This window comes from Saimiri boliviensis, chromosome 1 (genome assembly GCF_048565385.1).
Source record: "Saimiri boliviensis isolate mSaiBol1 chromosome 1, mSaiBol1.pri, whole genome shotgun sequence".
NCBI classification, from domain to species: domain Eukaryota; kingdom Metazoa; phylum Chordata; class Mammalia; order Primates; family Cebidae; genus Saimiri; species Saimiri boliviensis.
The window spans coordinates 183,594,919-183,621,358 of NC_133449.1; the positions used below are offsets into that span (position 1 = coordinate 183,594,919).

The following is a 26,440-nucleotide window of genomic DNA, read 5'->3' on the forward strand; positions in this document are numbered from 1 at the left end:
TGGGCTCAAGCAATTCTCCCACCTCAGCCTCCTGAGTAGCTGAGACTACAAGCGTGTGCCACCATGCCTGGCTAATTTCTTGATCTTTAGTAGACATAGGGTCTTGCTATGTTGTCTAGGCTGCATAGGCTGTACTATTTACGAAGGAGACTTACTGTATGTTACATTTGCATCGTCAAAATAATTTTTAATCCTTATGACATGCCAACACCTACCTGAGTACATTATAAACACTGAAAAATGAATTTAGGACAGAATAATAACTATAAAAGTTTACAAAGTAATAAGTGTAGGTTTGGAAGTATAGAAATTGATTTATCAAGTACTGCCAGAAACTCAGTCTTATTATTTTGTAGTCACATCGTGTTTTTGATTAAAAAAAAAAAAGATCTTATCCACAGAGTAATTTAAAGATATTTAAACTATTCCTATTAACCAAATTTGGCTTCAAGTAACTTCAGGTTGTTTTTTAAAACCTGAATTCACTCTCAAAAGAAGCTTTGCCAACCTTATGACTATTCAAAGAATTGGCTCCAAGCTTTGAAAGTAACACTGCAAGAAGAATTTCAAAAAGATTTTGTGCAATTGCAGCATTGTTGGAAAAGTTCTTTGGTTCCTTTGGTGACTACTTTTAAAGACAAAACATTCACATGCTTTTAAAACACATGAGTCACATTACTTTATAGAAACACTCTGTACTTGTGCAAAGAAGAACCCATCTATGGTTTTTAAAAATTGGAATCCATGAAGGACTGCTGTGCCAATTACGATATAGAGCTTCAACAAAAAAATGAATAAATGATAAAAAAAAGAACTTCTCTACTGCTAGGTTGGGGCACAGCCTTTATTTTATGATTAGAAAACACACATACAAAAGTTAAGAGAACTCTGTGGGACGCATAGACTTTAATAGGAGGTACCTTGTCTTCTGCATCTTTACCCTTCCTAAATCTAGTGAGGTTGTATAATTAATGACTTTAGGAGGCTGGTTCAGTTTAGACTGCCTGCCTTTCTATTTTGGCTTCAACATTTTAACATCTGTTATGACTTGGGCAAGTCACTGTGTCTCTCCTATATATAAAATATGATGAAAATAGTACCTACCTTATTATATGCATATGTGTAAAAGCATTTTGAATAATGTCTAATACATAGCGATGATATTACTTCATCTTGTATTAGCTTTGATATATTTTCTGGAGCTACCTAGTTTCTTCTTTGAAAGAACATGGAATCTCAAAACAAAATATTCCTTTCCTCTCTATTCCATTTTCATTATACAAAGGCTTTACGTGTTTCATCCTGGTGACATTCAAGTCACTTAGCATGGTACCTATGGCATAAAAGTACTTAGTAAATGTCAGTTGAATATTCAACCAAATCTTTCTGATCATCATTAACTGTCAAATACTGCTTCTTTCTTAGCTCATATGCCATTTACTATTCTGATATTTTGTGATTTTAGAATTTGAGAAAAGGTGCTGTGATTCTTTGTAAAATTTTCAGAAAAGATCCTGATCAAATCAAGAACACACCTAAGAAATCTACCAACTTCACATCAAAACAAATCCAACTTTATATACTATGGAACTTTGTTACTAATGGAGGAAGGGAGAGTGAGAGGAAAAGAATATATTCTTAACAATACATGTAGGCTCTTCAAGGACCACACTGTATATTACACAGAGCATCCTGTATAATGTTTATGGATTAAATAGATCAACCGAGGTGTTGTTTTCTAATGAATTATAGAAACAATGTAGTGATAATAAAAGTTGTAATGATGAATTTGTAGTTTTTCATCGCTATCAATATATAGCAATTCAACTCTCAATACACATTTTACAGCAATACACACTAAGGGTTTCAGAATCATTTGTAGGAACACAAAATAATTGTTTTCAGATAATCCTTAATTATTATAAATGACACTAAAATTAAGAATACTGTATTTCTGAGGTTCTTCCTAGTTTTTAACTCATTGCACAAGCTGGGCAAAATGTGAAAGACAACAAATATGGATATAACCATACAACTGATGTATATGGACTTTAAGAAAACACCAACATGTATACACAGGTCAATATCTCCACTAGGACTGGGCATGGTGGCTCATGCCTGTAATCCCAGCACTTTGGGAGGCTGAGGTGGGCAAATCTCTTAAATCCCGGAGTTCAACACCAGTCTGGGTAACATGGTGATACCCTGTCTCTACAAAAAATAAGAAAAATAGTCAGGCATGGTGGTGCATGGCTGTAGTCCCAGCTACTCCAGAGGCTGAGGCGGGAGGACCACCTGGGGAGATTAAGAATAAAATGCTGTAGCTACTTTAGAAAACAGTTTGCCAGTCCCTCAAAAAGTTAAATATAGAATTATCATGTGATCCATCACTTTCACTTCTAGGTATCTACTCGAGAGAAAGGAAAGCGTATGTTCACACAAAGACTTGCATGCAAATATTCATAGAAATGTTATTCGAAATAGTCAAAAGTGGAGACAATCTAAATGTTCAGCAGAGGAATAGACAAAATGTGGTATATCCATGCAATAGAATATTATTCAGCAATGAAAAGGAATGAATTACTGGCACATGCTACTTCAAAACATGATGTGAACCTCAAATGAACCTCAAAACATGATGTGAAATAAAAGGCAGATACGAAAGATTATATATCATATGATTCCATTTCTATGAAATGTCCAGAAAAGGCAGATTTATAGAGATAAGTAGTAGTGAGTGCCTAGAGCTGGGGTTGGGAGCTGGAACAAGGATTAAGAATAAATGTACCTGAGGGATCTCACTGGAGGGATGAAAACGTTCTTAAACTGGATTATGGTGATGGTGCATCACTTGGTAATGTTACTAAGAGTCATGGAATTATATCTGGAAATGGGTAAATTTTATGAGGTAAAATCTCAATAAACTTGTTACAAATAATACGCATCTTGGGACATCATGTCATTATAAATACAGAATTTTTTGACACACATGGAGTGACCAATGAGGGCTACATATGTGTATCTTAGGGAATATAAATTAGTCTCCTTCAGGAAATGTAGTTTATGTTGGTTCTAATTCTCTTCTCAGGGTAACTAATCAAACTTTGGATAAAACACTCCCCTTTAAGCATAAAGAAATAGTCATTAAAATGGCTGAGGAGGAATCTCTCTCAAGGATCTTTGTCTTATTACATTTGAAAATGTGCAAAGTACCTAAAGCTGAGCACTTAATAAATTAGAAAGGTGCTAAAGGACAGTTCTGTTGAAGTTTAGCAAATGGAAAAAAACTCTGCAGTTTAAAGCTGAGGGTCCATGAGAGAAAAGCTCAGTGCCAGGAAGCAGAATGTGGAATCGACGGACCATGGATAGAAGTATTGGACAACAGATGCATAACACCAGATCAGTAAGCAATATTTAAATTAGCTGGGAGGTCACAAAATACAGCATGAGATCCTGTTAGCGTAAAGTAAAAACCAACACACCTAGTTAGATTCAAGGAAATGCTCAGGTGCTGTCACAAAAGACCTCAGGGTCACTTTATAGAGCATTGTTGCAGGCTGCTGTAAGCATTTGACCCCTTTGAAGTTTGACTATTTAGTTTAATCACATTTTAGGTCATCCTCCCAACTCCACCCATAGCACGTCCCAGATGTTCAACAGTGAGGACTAATACAGCCACAGTTTATGGAGAGCTGATAGTTTGCAGGCACTAGGTGAAGTACATGTCTTTATTTTTTTCTTAAACATTGATTTTTAAGTTTGGGGATACATGTGCAGGTTTGTCATATAGGTAAACTTGTGTCATGGAAGTTTGTTATACAGATTATTTTGTTATTCAGCTGTTAAACCTAGTACCCACTAGTTATTTTTTCTGATCCTCTCCCTCCTCCCACCTTCCATCCTCTAATAGGTCCCAGTGTGTGGGGTTCCCTTCTGTGTCCATGAGTTCTCATCATTTAGCTCCCACTTAAGTGAGAACATGCAGTATTTGGTTCTCTGTTCCTGTGTTAGTTTGCTAAAGATAATGGCCTCCTGCTCCATTCATGTCCCTGCAAAGGACATGATCTTGTTCATATATATATATACATATATATGTGTGTGTGTGTATATATATATATGTTTGTTTGTTTTTGTTTTTGTTTTATTTTTGAGATGGAGTCTCACTCTGTGGCCCAGGCTGGAGTGAAGTGGCACTATCTCAGCTCATTGCAACCTCTGCCTCCCAGGTTCAAGCAATTCCCCTGCCTCAGCCTCCCAAGTAGCTGAGACTACAGGTGCCTGCCACGTGCCTGGCTAACTTTGGTATTTTTAGTAGAGACAGGGCTTCACCATATTGGCCAGGCTGGTTTCAAATTCCTGACCTTGTGATCTGCCTGACTCCACCTCCCAAAGTGCTGGGATTACAGGCATGAACCACCGCGCCTGGCCATGTACCACATTTTCTTTATCCAGTCTACCATTGATGGGCATTTGGGTTGATTCCATGTCTTTGCTATTGTAAACATTGCTGCAATGAACATACATGTGCATGTGTCTTTATAAAAGAAAAATTTATATTCTTTTGGGTATATACCCAGTAAGGGGATTGCTGGGTTGACTGGTATTTCTATCTTTAGGTCTTTGAGCAAATGCCACACTGTCTTCCACAATGGTTGAACTAATTTACATCCCCACCAACAGGGCATAAGCATTCCTCTTTCTCTGCAACCTTGTCAGCATCAGTTATTTTTTTGACTTTTTAGTATTGCCATATGATTGGTGTGAGATGGAATCTCGTTGTAGTTTGATTTGTATTTCTCTAATGATTAGTGATGTTCAGCTACTTTTTCATGATTGTTGGCTCTATGTATATCTTCTTTTGAAAAGTGTCTGTTCTTATGTCTCCTATTTAAACTTCAAAGCAAGCCTGTATCAAATAGCAGACTTAAGTACTCCCTATTACAGATGATGAAACAGAGACTTAGAGGTGCTGAGTAACTTGCCAGAGTCACATCTGTAGGAGAGAGGAAAGCCAGAATTCAAATACTGGTTTCCTAGAGCCTGCATTTTTAACCACTTCATTTATTACCTAGATAAATCAGCAATTTTCTATGATATTCACCTCCAGTCATAGAGCTAATTTGGTTCACTATGTATTTTTTCAAAACCTTTCAAACCAGAACACACTGTTTATTTTCTCCATTTTTTAAACTCCTCCATTGGATGTTACACTTTAATATAATTTATAAATACAATATGTATAATATATTTTAAAATATGAGTCTTTATACATTGAAGGCCTATAGTTAGTGGATTAGTGGGTGAATTAATATATGTTACAATATGTTATATGTCATTCTTTCCTACCCCAAAGTTTATAATGAAAAGTGAACTGGATCTTGCTATGTTGCCCAGGCTGGAGTACAGTGACATGATCCATGATCTTGGCTCACTGCAACAACATCTGCCTCCCAGGTTCAAGCTATTCTCTCACCTCAGCCTCCCTGGTAGTTGGGATTACAGGTGTGACCCACCACACCTGGCTCATTTTTATATTTTTAGTAGAGATGGCATTTTGCTATGTTGGCCAGGCTGGTCTCGAACTTTGGCCTCAAGTGATCCACCCACCTCAGCCTCCCAAAGTGCTGGGATTATAGGTGTAACCTACCACGCCCAGCCTGTCAGATCTGATGACCTGAAAGTTAAAAAAAAAAAAAAATTATATGCACATACACAGAGACAGAGAGATAATCTTCTTTTGCTAAATGGAAACTTTCAAAGTTTGGAATTAAGTAAGCGCTAAGAAATTGAGTTAGATCCAACAGTGCTTTGCCTTGATTTCTCTTGCTTCTAATTCAAGATCAGTTCCCAACTTTAACCTTTATTCTGTTTGACAAATACTCCAACATGCCATGCACAAAGACAGAGAGTTTGGATGAGAGATGTTGCCACTGCAGGTCATTTATTTTTACTTGAATTCACTATTTTAAGTAAAAATATATACTAAAAATAACTAACATTTACTGATAATACCAGAGAGCTTTCTTTTAAGGCAAATGTTCTTGTTGCCCACATGTATCTTTTTTCTACATACATATGGAGTTGAACAAATTCCTAAAATTCTTACACCTTAAATTATTAAAATGTTAAAAACAAATTGCAATTTGAATGACATTACATGTAATTTAATTCATTATTTGAAATAGGAATCAAGGTAACTTTTGCTCAGAATATATCAGCATTCATTTTGGATACTTGCTGAAATTCATTAAAAGTAACCTGGACATTACTAAATGAGATCCAGAAGAAACTTTAAGAAATAAAGGTGTGCTTTATAAAATGTGTGTCAAAAAAAAGTCAGGCTATGCTACAACCATCCAAGTACTGGGACCATAAAATTCAGAATGAAAAACGTAATAAAAGTGAGAAAATTAGGATCTCAAAAGGAAGTATACAGCTAAAGTACTTATTCTTGGTCAGAAAGAGATACATTGTGTTTTTTAATCAAATACGCACTTTGGTGATTAGTGTGTCATCAGTGTCACCTTCTAGCACAAAGATGAACAAATTAGCCACAGCTCTTGAGCAAGTAAATGTACTTAGAAATTCTAGCTGCTACTGATAGGCAATTTGATTAAGAAAAATTTTAAAGGTAGAGTTTTCCTGACATAGTCAAGCTGAATATCAGCTACAAGCATATTACGGTATATATCTTAATAGGTAGGTCTGGGGTCCTGGTCTCCCCAGCTCACCAACAGATGGCTATTGAAAGTGACTGTTTGTTGGGCCCTCTGAGAAATTCAATAAGGAAAAATGTAATCCGAGTCTGCAACCTATTTAGAGGAAAGATAACTAATACAACTGGATTACTAAGTGAATTAATACATGTTAACAACTTAAAACAGTACTTTGTACAAACTAAACTGTCAATAAACATTAATTGTTAATTAATCCTCACAATAACAGCAGCTAAATTCTATGAGGCAGAAGCCACATAGGTACAAGGTAAGCACTGGTAAAGAAGAGACGAGTATGGTTAGTAATGAGGGATGGCTTCACATGAAGGAAAACTTGAGTTGATTTCTAGAAGCATATGAAGAGAGAGGAAAGAGGGGTAAGGAATAGCAGTAAGGAAAAGTAAGACACAGGGGATTCATTTGGTCTTATGTTTGGCACACCGGTTCCTTGTTCCTTCTGCATATCACTTTTTTTTTTGAGACTTATAAAAAAATTTTTAAAAATTATTTAAAAATTAACATTATTTTTAATTGACAAATCACAATTGTATACATTTACGGGGTACAAGGTAATGTTTTAGTACAAGGTAATGTATAACATGTGGCATGATTAAATTAAGCAACATACCTACCATCTTGCTTACCTATCATTTTTTATGGTGAGACATTTGAAATTTACTCTCAGTTATTTTGAAATATACAGTACATTATTATTCCCTAATCACCTTGCTGTGCAATAGATCTCAAAACTTATTCCTCCTGTCTAAGTGAAACTTTGTACCCTCTGATCAACTCCTTATTCCCTCTTCCTCCCCAACCCTTTCCACCTTCCAGCACTTGGCAACCACCATTCTACTCTGTTTCTATGACTCCAACTTTTAAATGTACTTTTAAGTTAAATTAAATTACAGTTTTGAGACAGGATCTCATTCTGTGCTCAGGCGGGAGTGCAGTGGCACAAACATGGATCACTGCAGCCTCAGTAGGTTCAAGCAATTCTCCCACCTCAGCCTCCTGAGTAGTTGGGACCATCATTGTGTGCCATCAGGCTTAACTTTATTTTCTGTAGCGACAAGGTCTCACTTTGTTGCCCAGGCTGGTCTTGAACTCCTGGGCTCAAGTGATCCTCCGGCCTTGGCCTACCAAAGTGTTGGGATTACAGGCATGAGCCACAGTGCCTGGCCTGAGTCAACTTTTTTAGATGTCACACTTAAGTGAGATCATGCAGTCTTTGCTTTTCTATTCCTGGCTTATTTTGCTTAACATATATTCTCTGTGTTCATCCATGTCACAAATGACAGAATCTTTCTTTTTAAAGGATGAATAGTATCGTGTATATATACCACATTGTTTTTATTTATTGATAGACACTTAGATTGATTTCATATCTTATGTACATATAGCACATTTTCTTATCCATTCATCTGTTGATGGACACTTAGGTTGATTTCACATCTTGGCTGTTGTGAGTAACCTGCAATGAATATGGGACTACTGCATATATCACCCCTTTAAGTATAGAGCTGCTAGTATGATTGGCTATAAAAGATGTGCATGCTGTCTAGTATTAGGAAGTGAGGTTGCAATGGTCTGTGTGGGTCCAGATCATAAAGGACCTTAAAATCTTGGCAGAGGAGCTAATTTTTAAGAGTAGGCCATGGAAGGCCATCATAGATTCTGGAACAGAGGAACCTGGGGTACAGGATAGTGGTTACAAGTTGATGCTGTAAAGTTAGGTGACCTGGGCTTGAATCCTGGCTGCTCTTTTATTAACTGTGTGACTGCCTAGCTGCTTAGCTTCTCAGAGCTTCAATGCTTTTATCTGTAACATGAAAATAGTAGCTCCTCCCTCATTCTTTGTGTGAATTCATTTAAAGTGTTGAGCGCACTCTCTGTCACATAGTAAGCACTCTCAGTAAGTGCCAGCTGCTATGACTTAGGAGGCTAAGGCTCTAAGTGATGAGGCCTATGTGGGTGCAGTTACAGATGCAGGGAAATTGCGAGGAGCAAGTCATTCTAATCCTCTTAGAAGAAACGTCCATTGGGACATCCAGACTTCCACAATACTTTGAGCTTAGTGATAATTAATCTAAGTTATGAAGTTCAAAGCAGAAGTTAGGCCGGGTTTCTAAGCACAAAAATGTGGCAAGCTGAAACGATTTCAAAGTGAAATGATCACATCAGTATATCCTTATGATAATATATATTCCTCCTTTTTAAATTACTCGCACTAAAACAGGAGTTTTAGAGTTCAGAAGGGTTAGTGTCTAAAATTATAGACTGAATTAGAAGTGACTTCAGTAGGCTTAGAAAATACCACTTTGCAGGAAAAAACCAACCCCTCCCCCCCAAACAGATTTTTCCAAAGGCTGAAAAATAGGTAACTATCTTAACAGTAGAGAACACTCAGTTATAGGCTAAACTGTTTATCTACCTTGTCTGTATGTTTAATGTGGCAATGGTCACCAATGTCCCTTGAAGTACAGTAATATTCATTTGCGCCTCCCCGACCCCTGCTCTGCCCTTGAAGTTCCAGAAGGGCAGATGCAAAATAACATTTATCCTTGTACTGTCCATCGTTACTGAACAAGTAGATACTCAACTATTTGCTGAACTAGAATGAATTTGTGAAAATGATCATTCTAAATGAAGGGCTGTGTCACACACCCACACACCGGGGCCTGTTGGGGGTGGGTGGGCTAGCGGAGGGATAGCAGGGGGTGAGGGGATTGGGGAGGGATACCATTAGGAGAAACACCTAATGTAGGTGGGCAGGAGGTATGGATGCAGCAAACCACCATGGCATGTGTATACCTATGCAACAATTCTGCACGATCTGCACATGTACCCCAGAGCTTAAAGTATATTTTTAAAAAAATCTTACACACATACCCTTGTATCTAAAATAAAAGAGTAATCTCATGTCCTGGGATGTCAAAACAAAACAAAACAAAACAAAACAAAAAAAAGAAAGAAAAAAAAAGAAAAAAAAAAGGGACTCTGAGCTTCAATGTGGTTAGGCTTATTTTCTACAAAATTACTGTCCCAACATCCAGTGAGTTTTGAATTAAGAGAATTTATTTAAATCCTCAGTAGACTTTTCAATCAATCTAAACCGTCTCCTTAACTGAACATCTAGACAGCAGAAAGAGAGAGAGAGAGAGAGGAGAGAGAGAGAGAGAGAGAGAGAGAGAGAGACAGAGAGACAGAGACAGAGAGACAGAGAGAAAGACAGAGAGAGACAGAGAGTGAGATAGGGCGCCACAGACAGAGTTGGAGCCACAGACTGTCCGTGTAGAAGTTCCAGAAATCCGCATCCACCCGAAACTCGTCCCGAGGCAGACAAGTTTGGGCTGCGCGCCTCCCACCGCCTTGGATGGGTCCCAGCTGAGAATACTCACTGGGCTGAGCCAACTTTGCTCTCCCTCTTCCCGAGCACTTTCGCGGGCTTTGTGTCTTCCACATCTTGCTGTAGTTCGGTCATCAGGGCCGTGTCTGGAGGGCACCTTCAGACCTCCGTGCGCCAGGCTGTTGCCGGCTGGTCCCGGCTCCTAGGTCCCGGGGCGCAGGCCGAGCGAGCCGCGCCGTGCCCTCCTCCCCGCAGTCTCGCCCCGCGCATCCAGGCCGGGCCGCACAAGCTCCCGGGCCGCGGACCTGGACACGTCGGAGCGGGCGCGATTGGTCCGACCCAGTGTGCAAGAGCCGGGAGGGAGGGAAGGGGAGGGTCGAAGCGAAGTGACAGCCTCTTTCCCCAACCCAGGAGGCAGAGAAGAGAGAAAGGAAACCTGTTGAACGAGTCTATCGGGGGAGGAAGCTAATTGGCCAAGCAGGTGGAACATTTGCCTAAGAAGGAACAATCTCTTTAGCCTCCTGGTAAACTGGGCCTTTTCTTTTCTATCCCGACGGCAACAGGGGGTTTCTAAAAAGGGCAGCCGGCTCTAGATACCGGAAATGCAGACGTCTGAGTGGGATATTCTCTCACACAGAAGCCCTGCGTGGGCTGGGCTGTGCCCCATCCTGAATTATTCAAACAGGATATTGCTTCATTGAGGGACTGCCTCTTCTGCCTCAACAATAGGTCTGCTCAATTTTTTATGTGGGAATAACAAAGGTAATAGGTAGTTGCCTTTGGTGCTTTTTGGTTAACCCTTCATCTTCGCTGGGTGGTTAGACGGTAAGAAGAAGCAATCATTAAAAATCTTCCAATATTGGGTTATGACTGTCCTTATCAAAATCAAAATTGGTGTCTGATAATTCCCAAGCTGTCTCTTTGGTGTCCATAGTTGTACAAGTACCTTATTTACCATGCACTCAACCAATACTGTGAATGCCTCTTCCCACTTTTTGGTGAGATTTTGACTTGCCGGTTTTAAGGTTTTGCATTAGACGCATCCGTTTGCTCATGCATTGAATGGACTTTTCAGAGCCACCATGTTCCAAGCATTGTTCTCAACAAAGGGTGTCGAGTCTTTTGGCTTCCATGGACCACACTGGAAGAAGACAATTTTTCTTGAGCTACACATGAAATGCACTAACACTGAGGATAGGTGATGAGCTTTAAAAAAGGTCTATTAAGGGGCCCTGCGCAGTGGCTCGTGCTTGTAATCCTTACACTTTGGGAGGCAAGTCATTTAAGGTCAGGAGTTCAAGACTAGCCTGTTCAACATAGTGAAACCCCGTCTCTACTAAAAATACATATATTAGCGGATGTGGTGGTGGGCACCTGTAAGCCCAGCTATTTGGGAGGCTGAGGCAGGAGAATCACTTAAGCCTGAGAGGCAGAGGTTGTAGTGAGCCAAGATGTGCCACTGCACCCCAGTCTGGGTGATGAAGTGAGACCCGATCTCAAAAACAAAGCGAAACAAAAACAAAATCCGTACATAAATGTCATAATATTTTAAGAAAGTTTACAAATTTGTATTGGGCTGTACTCAAAGCTGTCCTGGGCTGCAGGTTGGGCAACCTTGTTTAAACATTGACTTGTTATAGCAAATAACATTTGTTTTGGTGGTTTTCTAATTTGCTACGGAGTAGTTGACAATAAAAATAACTAATATAAAATGTTATTATTGGAAGCCTGACTTGACTTTAAAACAATTACAAGTGGCGACAGTAGAGCATGACATGCCTGGGGAAAAACCACTATGTTCCGGGGCTGCAAGTCCTTCATTTTTCTTTTAAAATAAAGTTTTGATTTAAGCGTATTACAAAGACTATGCAACCATAGTACATAAATGTATGTATGTATGTTTGTAGGGTATATGTGTGTATAAAACACCTAACCTTCTAAATAACTTCAAACATTTTGGAGACGCAAATTCTTTCCAAAATTTTCTTTTTTCCTTTTACATATAAATCGTTGGGCTGAGAGAACAAAGCCATCTTTTTGTAGCCTGCTTGCTCTAAAATTGATTCTCGTGACATTTGAAAAATAAGTAAAAGAAAAAAAGTTGACAAATTCCAGAAGAGTTAGCTTGGTCAGGCCTCTCTCTTTTCTTCCTGACCACTGATCCCTTTGCTATAAAAGCTGTGCTAGGTGGGATGGGGAAAGCTCTGGGTGACCTGAAAGCATGAAGGTTGTCTCCTTGGTGCCCATAGTTGTCTATTCCTGGCAACATTCCTGATGCCTTCACTTCTAGGTCTTTGCTTGAGATCCCCATGTTCCTCAGGATAGGGATAGGTTTGGAATAGAAATGAGGCTGTCAATTTCCCAAACTCTGGATGGGGACTCTAAAATCTCAAGTGCCCTCCAAGTTCTGACTACAGAGCTGAGATCAGACCGACTTTTCTCCACTAAGTAATTTTTTTATTGTGGTAAAATATATATAACATTACTGTTTATCATTTTAATAAGTATACAATTCAGTGGCATTCAACACTTTCACAATGTTTTTAACTATCACCACTATCTGTACATGAAACTTTTTTTTTTTTTTTTTATAATTCTCAGCATACACTCTCACTAAACCCATTAAACAATAACTCTCTCCTCTCCACCTCCTCCCAGCCTCTGGTAACCTCTGTTTTACTTTCTGTCTCTATAAATTTGCCTGTTTTAGGTACCTCATATAAGTGGAATCACACAGTATTTTTCCTTTTGCATCTGGCTTATTTCATTCAGGGTAATGTTTTCAAGATCAATCCATGTCATAGCATACATCAAAATTTCATTTTCTGGCTGAATGATATTCCATTGCATGTATGTACCACATTTTGGTTGTCCATTTATCTGTTGATGGACACTTGGCTTGTTTCCAGCTATTGCCTATTGTGAATGATGCTGGTATGAACACGGGTGTGCAGGTGTTTGTCTGAGTCCCTGATTTCATTTCTTTTGAATATATACCTAGGAGTGGACTTGCTGGGTCATATGGCAGTCTGTGTTTAACCTTTTGAGAAATCATGGTCAGGCGTCTTTTAATGCATGAGTAAGGGCAAGTATTCAAAGTGGTCCTAGCATGGGCTTATGGCTCAATTAAAGAGCACTCAGACACCCTGTAATAGTTTGAAGTTCTTTAGTACATGGTGTAAGGACTTCCAGTGGTGTGGTTTTAAGTGAGAAGGAGCAGGTGAGGTTGAAGTGGAAGTTGGGGGAGTTAGGGAAAATATCAGTCTTTTCCTAGAGTAGAAGAATTAGGAGCAAGTAAGCTACATTATTTTACATACTGATGTTTGCTTTTGTTTAAAAAACATTGTTAAACAACTGCCTAATTTGTTTATTCTTGGGGCTGTTACATAGTAATATGGAATATAGTATTCAAAAGGCACAGCAGACAAACAATAAAGGAAATGTCATTGCCATGTGACAAAATAGAGATAAAGATTATGCCGATGATATGTGAGAGAAAAGACAAGAAAAAAAAGATTATGCCTAAACTGTTTTAGGATGCTGTTTGATATTGCACCAATAAGAGGCATTATTTTTCTTCCACTAAGTCTCTGGGAATCTAAATTCTCCTTTTTAAAACAAAGAAGATTTCTAGCTGATACTTTTTCTAGTTTTTGAAACCACATTGGTAGAAGATGCCAGACATATCACCTTTAGGGAATGTGGGAGCTTCTATTCAAACAACTTTGTTGTTTGATATTGGTCAGATATTGGCCTTTCTTAACAATGAGCACGTACACCGTGCATCTGTTCATAGTCTTGGGGGCAGAATACAAATGATGTGTTTGGATTCTGGAGTGGAGATTTGGTTGCAAGGTGATATGATTTGGCTCTGTGTCCCCACCCAAATCTCATGTTGAATTGGGATCCTGAGTATTGAATTGGGGAAGTAATTAGATCATGGTGGTGGTTTCTAATGGTTTAGCACCACCCTCCTAGTGCTGTCTTGTGATAGAGTTCTCCTGAGATCTGGTTGTTTGGAAGTCTGTAGCACCTCCTCCTTTGTGCGCTCTCTCTCTCTCTCTCTCTCTTTCTCTCTTTCCTGTTTCTCACTCTACCATGTGAGGACAGTGCTTGCTTCCCCTTTGCCTTCTACTATGATTTTCAGTTTCCTGAGGCCTCCCCAGAAGCAGAAGCCTGCACTGCCCACAGAACCATGGGCTGATTAAACCTCTTTTCTTTATAAATTACCCAATCTCAGGTAATTCCTTAAGCAATGTGAGAATGGACTAATACACACTGTATGGTCAAATATTATAGTTACCTAATTTAAAACATATGTTGGGGTGAGTATATTAACCAATAAAAGCATAGGTAAGTATCTTCCCATGCCTGTAATTTTATGCATATTGTCTGATGATAGGTTTTAGAAGATGTTGATGACCTTATCAAGATGAAACCTGGAAGTTGTGTAATAACGTAACTATGCATGATATTTTATAAGTAAAAGAATTCCAGGACCAATTGTCAGACCATTCCTGTTTTTAATTAAGGTCAATATCCAAAGAAGAAAACGGGGGGAAATGGAGAGAGTTCAGAAAAGAAACACACAGTGACAATGAAGAACTTAATTCTAAGACTTTCCAAAAAATTATAAGAATGAAGGTTGAGACGCATTATCTGAAGGGGTACCTTTGTTGAATCATTTATGTCAATATGACGAAAAGGTTCCCCATGAATATAACCATGAAATATTGGAATGGAACTCTGTAGTAGACTATGGAATCTTCTATGTTGGAGGGCTTTGAAGATAAGATTTAAAAAATTAATAGAGTAGTTTTAAGCTAGTATTTCCCAAGCCAAGTGATACTGCAGATTGGGACATTTGAAATATATTTCTTCCTAGAGATGAAATAACTACTATACTTAGCACTCATGTTGAGAGGAATAGGCAAGATGGCAAGGGCTTACTGGTCCAGGGGCCAGAAGGTAGTTGTGAAACCCTAATATAAATCTGGTTCATTGAGAAAGCAGAAGCAGTAAAAAAAACTCTTCCAGTTCATATTATTTTTTTTTAAGAATTAAAATAAATGATGCCACAGAACCAAGAAATTAAAATCTATCTCAAAGCTTTAAAATACATGCCTATTTTTTATATGGCAAATGCTACAGATTACAATGTAATCTGTAGGGTCCCTGTGATCATCCAGCACAGTGGTTTTCACATGGGGTTCTGTGGGAGGCCAGGGCTCTTTGTTTTAGTGAGAGTAGGGCCCAGCACTTGAACTTAGGTATTCTGATTCCTGGGTCTATTTCCTGCTACTATGTCAGTGCAGTCTCTCCTGCTTCAGTTAGCACTCATCTACTTGTATCTGTTTCATATATTTGTGTTCTCTCTTAATTTCTACTTGGCCTGCCACACACTAAACACAATTTAAAAATAAAATTCCACCATCATTTTTCAGAGAAGAGTCCAAGCCTTCAGGGAGTTCAGTGACTTGGCCAAAATGACAGTGGCCTCATGAGAACCAAGACCCAGTTTTCCTGACTTCCAGGGGGGTGCTTTTAGGGTTGTAGGACAGTGAGCAGCACAAAACAAATTTTGTTAATGGCAAAGACATAAATCTTGTAGGAGAGTGTGTTGGAGAGAAAGTCCAAGGACCTTCAGGTGTGAATACAATGTTTGTGAGGAAAGAAATGTTTGAATCTGGAGCTATTTTGGTGGCTGAATTTTGTAGTTATCTGTTGCTGTGTAACTATTTTAAAAACTGGTAGCTTAAAACAATAATTTATTACCTCTCATGGTTCTGTGAATTGGCTGGGCTCGGCTGAATGGTTGTCACTTGTGGTCACTCATGCATTTGCACTCAGATAAAAGCCAGGTTGAAAGTCATTTGAAGACTTAGCTAACTTGGATGTGCAAGATGGAATTTCCATTCCCAGGTCTGGTGCTTCAGCTGGGATGGCAGGAAGAGCTGAGGGCTAGCTGAGCATTTCAGGGTCTGTGCAGCACTCCACGTGGCTAGCTTTGGCTGCCTTACAGCATGGTGGTCTCAGTACATTTGGATTTTTTAACTTGCTCTCTGGCATCCTCCAGACCATGTGTTCTATAACACCAAGGTAGAATACAAGGCTTCCTATGAGACAGTGCAGGAGGTCATGTAGCTTCACCTATACGGCATTATCTTGGTCAAAGATGAGCCATAGTGCTAGCCCAGATTCAAGGTGAGAGAGCTACACAAGATGTGAATACCAGCTCACTAGGGGCCATCTAGGGAGACCAGATACCACAGTGTGGATAATAGATTAGGCCCTCTGACTATAGATACATTGTCATTAGCCGTGTGGCTAAGCGGACATTTCTAATAGCACTGTTGCAAATGCATGAGACATAGAAATGAACAAAACAGGCCAAACCCATGCTCTTGTGGCTCTTACATTCTAGTGGAAAAGACTGAAAATTTAACAAGTCAGTACCTAAATAACACAGTTTCAATGGGTAAAAGACACAAAGAAAATAAAATAGAAAAGGACAGAGCTTGAGGGAGGACTATTTTATGGGATGATCAGGGAGGCTTCTTTGAGACGTAACACCTCGGCTGAACCTTCAGTGGGGAGGAGGAAGCAATGTCAAAGTCTGGTTGCAGATCTTGCCAGCCAGAAGGAAGAGTGAAGGTAAAGACCCTGAGGCAGGACTGAGCGAGGCATATTTTAAGACCGGAAAGAAGGCCAGTGTACTCCACTGTGCCTGAAGTATAAGGAAGGAGGAGAAGGTTGGTGGGAGAAGGGTAGCGTCTCACAGAGAATACCTTTTCTGTCCATTGGTTTATTATCTGTCCTCTCCCATAAGAATGTAATCTTCTCAAAGATGAGAACGTTGTTGATCATGTTCACCCTGTGTTCACAGTACGTAGCTCATGTTAGATGCTCGATAAGTACTCACTGAGGGAATGGATCCTTGATTGGTTGTTTCTAACCACTCAGTTTCAACCATACTCCTGTGAAACTCGTACTGACCAGAGATGTTCTAATGTTGTATACTACTCTTTTTTGTTTTTTAGTTTGCAGGAAGAAAAGAAGTGAGTGAAAAAGAAATATAACAACACTTTCCTCTCCATAACAAAAAGGAAAATCTTTGGTTCATGCTACTTATCCTATGACTGCTATGCAAGTGCCTCTACCAGATTAGGAAGGTCCCGTGACTGTCAGATGGTTTAGACTAGGAGCAAGTCCAAGAATCACAGTTTATAATCCACAGGCAACAGTTTAGAATTATGGATCTCTCATATTTTCTCAGAGAAACATTCTTACAGCTACTTCCTTTCCTTGTTTTGGGAACTAGTGATCACACCATCAATATTAGGCCTGGCCTTGCTCTTTCCTCCTGCCATGATTGGCATGTTCTTTTTCTCCATGTGAAATGTTTTGACAATGCAATCCATGCATTGCAACTGACAGATTGTTTTGACGCAGTTAATATTTCATCGTGGTTAGTTTCTGCATATTACGTATTTTCTTTCTATCGCTTATATTGTGTACTTTTTTGTTGCTTTTCTGACTTTTTATCTTTTAAAATATCTTTTTCTTTTCTGACAATTTCTATCATTGTAGAATTTTGTTATCTTTTCTCCAGTTTTTTCTCTATATAGCACTATTTTAAAAAAATCATTTGCAACAATAAGCAGAAACAAGGAAGAAAAGAGAAAAGGGGGAACAAAAGTTTTTCTGCTTTTCTCAAGGAGCCACAGATTTACTTTACTTTCACTTTTTGATTGAAACTTATAAATAGAACCTTCACTGGAGGCAAATTGTGTAGTCCTCTCTCTTTTCCTCGCTACTACTCTTTCTTCCTTCCAAAAACCATTTTTTTTGCATGCCTTTTACGTGTCAGGTCATATCCTGGGTGACGAAGATATAAAAATAAATAAACACCGACCGGGCACGGTGGCTCACGCCTGTAATCCCAGCACTTTGGGAGGCCGAGGCGGGTGGATCACGAGGTCAAGAGATTGATACCATCCTGGTCAACATGGTGAAACCCCGTCTCTACTAAAAATACAAAAAAAAAAAAATTAGCTGGGCATGGTGGCGCATGCCTGTAATCCCAGCTACTCAGGAGGCTGAGGCAGGAGAATTGCCTGAACCCAGGAGGCGGAGGTTGTGGTGAGCCGAGATCGTGCCATTGCACTCCAGCCTGGGAAACAAGAGCGAAACTCCGTCTCAATAAATAAATAAATAAACAAATAAACACCATGTTTACTATAAGTGAGTTTGCAGTCCAGTAGGAGAAACATGTCAGTAAACAGATATTTACAAAACATGATATACACGCACAGAACTTTAGTCAGAAACTATCATGTTCTTGTATCACAACCAGACATTTAGGGCCAGGTAACATCATGGTGTCAAATGGAGAGAGGAAAAGGGCTGACCATCTGATGCTTTGTGTTCTTTTGTTTTGGGTTACACACAAACCACTCATTCCATTTGCTCACCCCCTGCAGTCACCTAGCAACTGAACAACTTTTAGAACAGGCTCTAGGCTGGAAGTCAGGAGAACTGGGCTCTAGTCCAAGCTCTGTTTTGTACTGGAATGTGATTCTATTAATGGAATACAGCACTGAAGTAACAGAACAACTGGCCCTAAGGAAAGGGCCCTAGATTGCATGGTTACAGCAGTATCTCTTCTTTCTCTCTTTATATAGCAAACTACAGGAATGGGGTAGGGGAGACTTTTTACATAGAAATGTTGTCTAAAGCAATTGCAAAACCTTAGAAAGATTTTCATGAGGAAAGGGTAGTTATTGAAGTCTATTCACCTGAGAAGATATGGGCATTTACCATCTCCCTATAGAGCTTTGTAATTTGCATTGGTTTCCATATTTAAAAGCATACCAGGTGAGGCATGGTGGCTCATGCCTGTAAAGCCAGCATTTTGGGAGGCTGAGGTGGGAAGATTGCTTGAGGCCAGGAGTTTGAGCTCAGCCTGGGCAGCATAGTGGGACGCTGTCTCTACAGAAAAAGAAATTAAAAAAAAAATAGCCAGGCATGGTGGCATTTGCCTGTAGTCCCAGCTACTTGGAGGCTGAGACAGGAGGATCACTTGAGCCTAGGAGATGAAGGCTTCAGTGAGCCATGACTGAGCCATTGCACTGCAACCTGAGTAACAGAGTAAGACCCTGTCTCAACAAAAACATAAAAGAATACCAGATGAAACCAGAACATTTTCCTGTGTGTTAAGATCCCAGACTAGTTAAAATCATAATTTAGTTTTTATTTTTAGTAGTTAAGGAAATCAAATTAAACATTTATCTTTATTCCATATCAACAAATATGTGACAAGTTCTCTAATAAGATACCTATCAGAGGGTAATTCAGACATTGGAAATAGACAGACATTGGTCTTATAGAATCTGAAGCCCTCAGAGTTTGAAAAAATAATGTATAAATTTGCAGTAGACACTACAAAGAAGCAGGTGATTAGAGCTGATGAGAATAGCCTTGGTTCCTGGCTTCTTAGTTGTATTTCCCGGGTGGTCCTACAGTATTTACTTTTCTGTACTGGATGTCTAAGGGATTGTCCATGGTATTTTTTCTTTAGTAAACAGCTCTCCTTGTTTGAGTTAGTTGAGGGAGTTGTCCTAGAGATAAGAGAGTCCTGATGGGGGGATAGAATAAGGGAATGGTTAAGAGTCAGATTAATCTGAGAATCCTAATATGCATCTTAACTATTTTGGACAAGTGACTTGCCTCCTCTAAGCCATGATTTTTCTCATTTATGGGGAAAAACTGGAATAGCCCTAGGTCTATTTTATAGAATCATTAGATTCAATTCATTGAGAAGTTTTACCTATCCTAAATATATATCCACACAGCATTGGAGCACCCAATTCATAAAACACATACTTCTATGCGTACAAAAAGACTTAGACCAGGCGCCTACAAATTACAGCCCCACGGGCCGCATGCGGCCCCCTGAGGCCATTTATCTGGCCCCCCACCCGCCGCACTTCAGGAAGGGGCACCTCTTTCATTGGTGGTCAGTAAGAGGAGCACAGTATGTGGCGGCCCTCCAATGGTCTGAGGGACACTGAACTGGCCCCCTGTGTAAAAAGTTTGGGGATGCCTGACTTAGACAGTCACACAATAATCGTGGGGGACTTTAACACCTCACTGACAGCCTTAGACAGATCATCAAGGCAGAAAACTAACAAAGACATTTCTGGACTTAAATTCAACACGTGACTAATTGGACCTAAGAGACATCTATGAAACACTCCACCCATCTACCACAGAATATATATTCTCATCTGCACATGGAACATACTCCAGGATGGACCACATGCTCAACCTCATACCCAGTCTCAATTAATTAAAAAAAAATTGAAATTATACCAGCCATAATCAGAATGCAGTGGAATAAAAATGAAAATTGATTCCAAAAGGATCTCTCAAAACTGCAAATCACATGGAAATTAAAAAACTTGCTTCTAAAGTACTTTTGGATAAACAACAAAATTAAGGCAGAAGTCAAAAAATTATTTGAAATAAATGAAAACAGAGAGACAACATACCAAAATCTGTGGGATGCAGCAAAAACAATGTTAAGAGGAAAGTTTATAGTGCTAAATGCCCACCTCAAAAAGTTAGAAAGATCTCAAATTCATGGTCTAACATCACCCCCAGGGAAATTAGAAAAACAAGAACAAATCCCTACGTTAGCAGAGGAAAATAAGTAACTAAAATTAGACCACAACTGAACAAAATAGAGACTCTGAATTTCATTCAAAAAATCAGTGAAACCAAAAGTTGGTTTTTGAAAGGCCATAAACAAGATCAACAAACTGCTAGCTACATTAACAAAGAAAAAGAGAAGATCTAAATAAGCACAATCAGAAATGACAAAGGTGACATTACAGTTGATCCCACAGAAATGTAAAAGATCCTCAGAGACTATTACAAACACCTACATGCATATAAACTAAAAAATCTAGAGGATATGGATAAATTCCTGGAAGTACATAGTCTCCCAGGATTGAATCAGGAAGAAACTGAAACCCTGAATAGACCAATATCAAGTTCTGAAATTGAAATCAGTAATAAAAAAACCTACCAACAAGAAAAAGCTCTGGATCTGATGGATTTATAGCCAAATTCTACCAGAAGTACAATGAAGAGCTGGTACCAATCCTACTGAAACTATTTCAAAAAATTGAGGAGAAGGGACTCTTTTCTAACTCGTTCTATGAAGCCATCATCACCCAGATACCAAAATCTGGCAAAGACACAAAATGGAAAACTATAGGCCAATGTCCCTGTTGAACATAGAGGCAAAAATTTTGAGGACAATACTAGCAAACTGAATCCAGCAGTGTATCCATAAGTTAATTCTTCATAAAACAAGTAGGCTTCATTCCTGAGAGGCAAGGTTGCTTCATTACATGCAAAACAATAAATGTGATTCATCACATAAACAGAATTTAAAACAAAAACCATACGATTATCTGAACAGATGCAGCAAAAACTTTCTGATAAAATCTAACATTCTTTCATCATAAAAACTCTTAAGAAACTAGGCGTCAAAGGAACATAACTCAAAATAATAAGAGGCATCTATGACAAAGCCACGGCCAGCATCAGATTGAACAGAAAAAAACGGAAGCATTTTTCTTGAGAACTGGACAAGACAAAGATTCTCGGTTTCACCACTCCTATTCAACATAATACTGGAAGTCCTCAGCAGATCAATCAGGCAAGAGAAAGAAATAAAAGGCACTGAAATAGGAAAAGATGAAGTCAAATTATCTCTCTCTGCTGATAATATAATTCTATATGTAGAAAACCCTAAAGACTCTGCCTAAAGACTTCTGCAACTGATAAATGACTTAGTAAAATTTCAGGATACAAAATCAATGTACAAAAATCATAGCATTTTTTATACACAAATAATGTTCAAGCTGAGAACCAAATCAAGAATACAATCCCATTTAAAACACACACCCACACACACCCACACACCCTAAAAATACATCTAACCAATGAGGTGAATGAGCTCTACAAGGAGAACTATAAAACACTGCAGAAAGAAATCATAAATGACACAAACAAATGGAAAAACATTCCATGTTCATGGGTTGGAAGAATCAATATTGTTAAAATGGCCATACTACACAAAGCAATCTACAGATTCAGTTCTATTCCTATCAAGCTATCAATATCATTTTTAACAAAATAAAAAAAAATACTCTAAAATTCATGTGGAACCAAAAAAGAGCCTAAATAGCCAAGGCAATCCTAAGCAAAAAGGACAAAGCTGGAGACATCAAGTCACCTAATTTCAAACTATACTATAATGCTACAGTAACTGAAACAGCATGGTACAGGTACAGAAAAAGACATACAGACCAATAGAATAGAATAGAGAACCCACAAACCAAGACACATGCCTACAGTCATCTGATATTTGACAAAGTTATCAAAAATAAGCAATGGGGGGAGAACTGTTTATTCAATAAATGGTGCTTGGATAGGTGGTTAGCCATATGTGGAAGAATGAAACTGGACCACTACCTTTCACCATATACACAAATTAATTCAAGATGGATAAAACATTTTAATGTAAGACCTCAAAGTGTAAGAATCCTAGAAGAAAACCTAGGAAACACCATTTTGGACATTGGGAAAGAATTTATGACTATCCTCAAAAGCAACTGCAACACAAACAAAAATTGACAAGTGGGACCTAATTAAAGAACTCTGCACAGCAAAAAAAGCTGTTAGCAGAGTACGTAGACAATCTACAGAATGGGAGAAAATGCTCATAAACTATGCATCTGACAAATATCTGACATGCAGAATCTAGAATGAACTTAAACAATTGAACATGCAAAAAACAAATGACCCCTATTTAAAAATGAGCAGAAGATGAGACCAGATACTTCACAAAAGAAGACGTACGAACAAGTCAACAAACAAGTGAAAAAACATTCCACATCACTAATGTTGCGGAATTCCATTTCACGTCAGAGAAATGCAAATCAAAACCACAGGGAGATACCATCACATGCCAGTAAGAGTGGTTACTATGAAAAAGCCGAAAAACAACAGATGCTGGTGACAGTGTGGAGAAATGGGAATGTTGTTGTGCATAACAGCAACAGTTGTTATACCGTTGGTAGGAATGTAAATTAGTTCAACCACTATGGAAAGAAGTTTGAAGATTTCTCAAAGAACTTAAAACAGAACTACCATTTGACCCAGCAATCCCATTACTGAGTATATATCCAAAATAAAATTCTACCAAAAAGACACATGCACTTATATGTTCCTCGCAGCACTATTCACAATAGCAAAGACATGGAAGCAAAGACATGGAATCAACCTAGGTGCCCATCAATGGTGGATTAGATAAAAGAAAATGTGGCACATATATACCATGGAATACTATGTAGCCATAAAAAGTATGAAATCATGTCCTTTGCAGCAACATGAATGCAGCTTGAAGCCATTAACCTAAGTGAATTAACACAGGAACAGAAAACCAAATATCACGTTTTCACTTATACATGGGAGCTTACCATCAGTTACTTATGGACATAAAGATGGCAACAGTGGACAATGGGGACTACTAGAGCAGGGAAGGAGGGGAGCAAGGGTTGAAAAAACCAGCCACTGCGTACTATACTCAAGACTTGAGTGATGAGATCAATCACACCCCAAACCTCTGCCTCAGGCAATACGCAGGTAAAAAGTCTGCATTTGAACCCCAAATCCAAAATAAAAGTTGAAATTAAAAAAAATACTAGTTAAAAAAATATAGAATCATTAAGGAATATAAAGAGATAATATATACAAAGGACTTAGAACAGTGTACCAGGGATATAGCATTCGATTCATATGCACTGTTGATTATCACCACCATCACATTATTATTAACCAGAGTAGTAGTTTTACAAATTGAGAATATTGCCCTCCTTTGTTCATCAGCTCTCTTAATGGCAACCCACAGTGCTAGGGTAAGTTGCTAAAGATATGCAAGATGTGACCTCTGTCCCCATCTGAATCTTCAACCCTATTTATGCTGAATCCTTGTCAGAAGTTAAGCCTGTATATTTAGATTAGAGCCATTTTTATGTTTAACTTGTTAGATCTCAGCCATAACCTTTCTTGTCTCTTTGTTTTTTCTTCCTCTCACAGATGCCTTTGCCACCCCAAAAGCTTTAGCTTAAGTAGTAAAAGAGTCATTGGAATGAAGAGTTAATCAATATGAACTGTAATGGAATAGAGACTTAGGATAGCTCGGGAGAATGTATGTCCTGGTTTGCTTAGGACAGTCTTGATTTAGTCCTGCTGTTCTGGCATGTTTATAACAGACACTCTTTTCAATCTTAACACGCGTCCCTCTCTGTAACATTTATTGATAGTCGATCTATAGTAGGGACCTAACTAAAATATCATATTAGCTCAGTTGCTTAGACTAGGCACCTAATGAACCAAAATCTTGGATCTGATTGATTTGCTGCCCAAGTAGACTACTTCCCTCTGTCACTCATTGTACTCCCTACTTCTATTAAATGGCTTGGGGTTTATCAGAAAGGTGGGCTGAAAGCAACTGTAGCAAGAATGTCAAATTATCACAATTACTTGAAAAACAACTCAAGCTCATGCTCCACTGATGTCAAATCAGAAGCATTTCTTTATGCACAGAGCAGATAGCTTTATGTCCCAATAAGGAATTTGTTATTGTTATTACTTATCTTGGCTTAACCACAAAACAGAATTTGTGTTCAAATTTCATTGAAAATCATACTTCTGTTGACAGTGAGGTTGTAAACAATCTGGCTTACTTCTCCAGATGCTTTCTTTACCTATTTTTCTGTAGAAGAAAGAAATCATCAGTAATCTGACTCTTCTACAGTAAAAACCTAAAGGCTACTTCTCTGAAGTTCCCAGCTATGATTTTTCAGTTTCTCACCTGGTGAGCTAATTCCTTAGAGCCTTGGGTATCCAATGGTTACTCAACTTCCAATAAGTAAGCTCTGTAAATAGTACACAGCAGAAAACATAATAAAATCAGATATAGGATTTCTTTTTCATTTTCTATTTTTGTTATCTTTTCTATTTAAACATTTAGATAGTGATTACCTTGGGGCTGTGGACTGAGAAGGAGGTAGAGGACTTTCAGGGGCACTGGAAGTGTTCTACATATTAATCTAGGTGGTGGTTAGTTACATGGGTATATGCATATATAAAAATTGAGTGGATGCTTGAGATTTGGGCATTTTAATATATATGTAAGTTAAACCTCAATTTAAAAAAAGTAAAAAGAAAAGCCTCAAATTTATCTAGCCAGAGCTGGTAAAAAATGTATTCTGAGTCAGTGAAAGACTAGAAAGGAGGAGAAAACAATGACATAAATATCTCTTTTTTCTTTCGGACACAAATATGATCTTTGTCTCTATATTTACTTTTCTCTGTGGATAAATGCCTCCTTTTCTCTGCCTTGACTTAATCTTTGACAGTAAAACTTCAACTTATAACACATGAGTTTTTAGATAGAACTTTTTCTGCCTACTTTTATTCAAATATTTATTTCAGTATGTTACACTAGAACATTTTAAACTCTTAACTACACGTTTCTTTGGCTTTCTGTATTTTATGTAATATCTGTTGAAAACTTCCTAGGCCATGCTGGTCATGATTTATGAATATATGTATTCATAGCTTACATGTTCACGGTTCCTAGCTTATCATGTGGCTGTTTACTAAATTTGTTGAGTTGTATAATCAAAAGAGCCAAGAGAAGCAAACAGTGTTTTAATATAAAATAGCTGGATGGTAACTTAGAACTTTCTAGATTAAGAAAAAAAGATATCCTCAAAGAGACTATCTTTTGCTATCTACTGCCAAAGGATATTCTAATAATGTTTAGCCAATCATATAATGATCTGGTTCACTGGACTCAGGCAAATTCAAGGCTGACAAAATATGCAATTAAAGAAAAAGAAAGGTAGTGGGGAGAGTAAAATTAGTGGAGTGCTTTCTCTATGCCAGGCACCGTGCCTCCACTGATTATTTAATCTTCACAACTCCATGAAGATTGTCTCATTGTACCATTGAAGAGGCTTAGGTTCAGAAAAGGCAAATAACTCACCCAAATCACACAACTAATAATTTAGTTGTGTTGGTTTTCAAAGGTTGCTGTTTTCCCACAATGTACTATCTCTGGTGATGCCACAGGAAAATTAAGAAGTAATTAAAAGAGCAAAGGGATTTTAGAGATAATGTCGTCAATCCCATTTGTTTGGAGATATACAGCATCCAGGGAGGTTATATTGGGTCCAATGGGCAACATGGAACTCAACTACCAATTCTCATGAGCTTCCTCTACTCCTCT

The 26,440-nt window shown here is 38.4% G+C and overlaps 1 protein-coding gene across 6 annotated transcripts in view; it reads right to left on the reverse strand.

Moving 5' to 3' along the window:
• GRAMD2B (GRAM domain containing 2B) overlaps positions 1 to 26,440 on the reverse strand; it is a 114,572-nt gene that overhangs the window by 59,499 nt on the left and 28,633 nt on the right. The window contains exon 1 of one of the 6 annotated variants that reach the window (XM_003920647.4): positions 10,118 to 10,713. The exons of the other annotated variants lie outside the window; for them this stretch is intronic. Coding sequence (XP_003920696.1) covers positions 10,118 to 10,200 — 83 coding nt within the window. The 5' untranslated portion in view covers positions 10,201 to 10,713. Of the gene's footprint in view, positions 1 to 10,117; positions 10,714 to 26,440 lie in introns of those variants that run through there. 6 annotated transcript variants of the gene reach the window in all.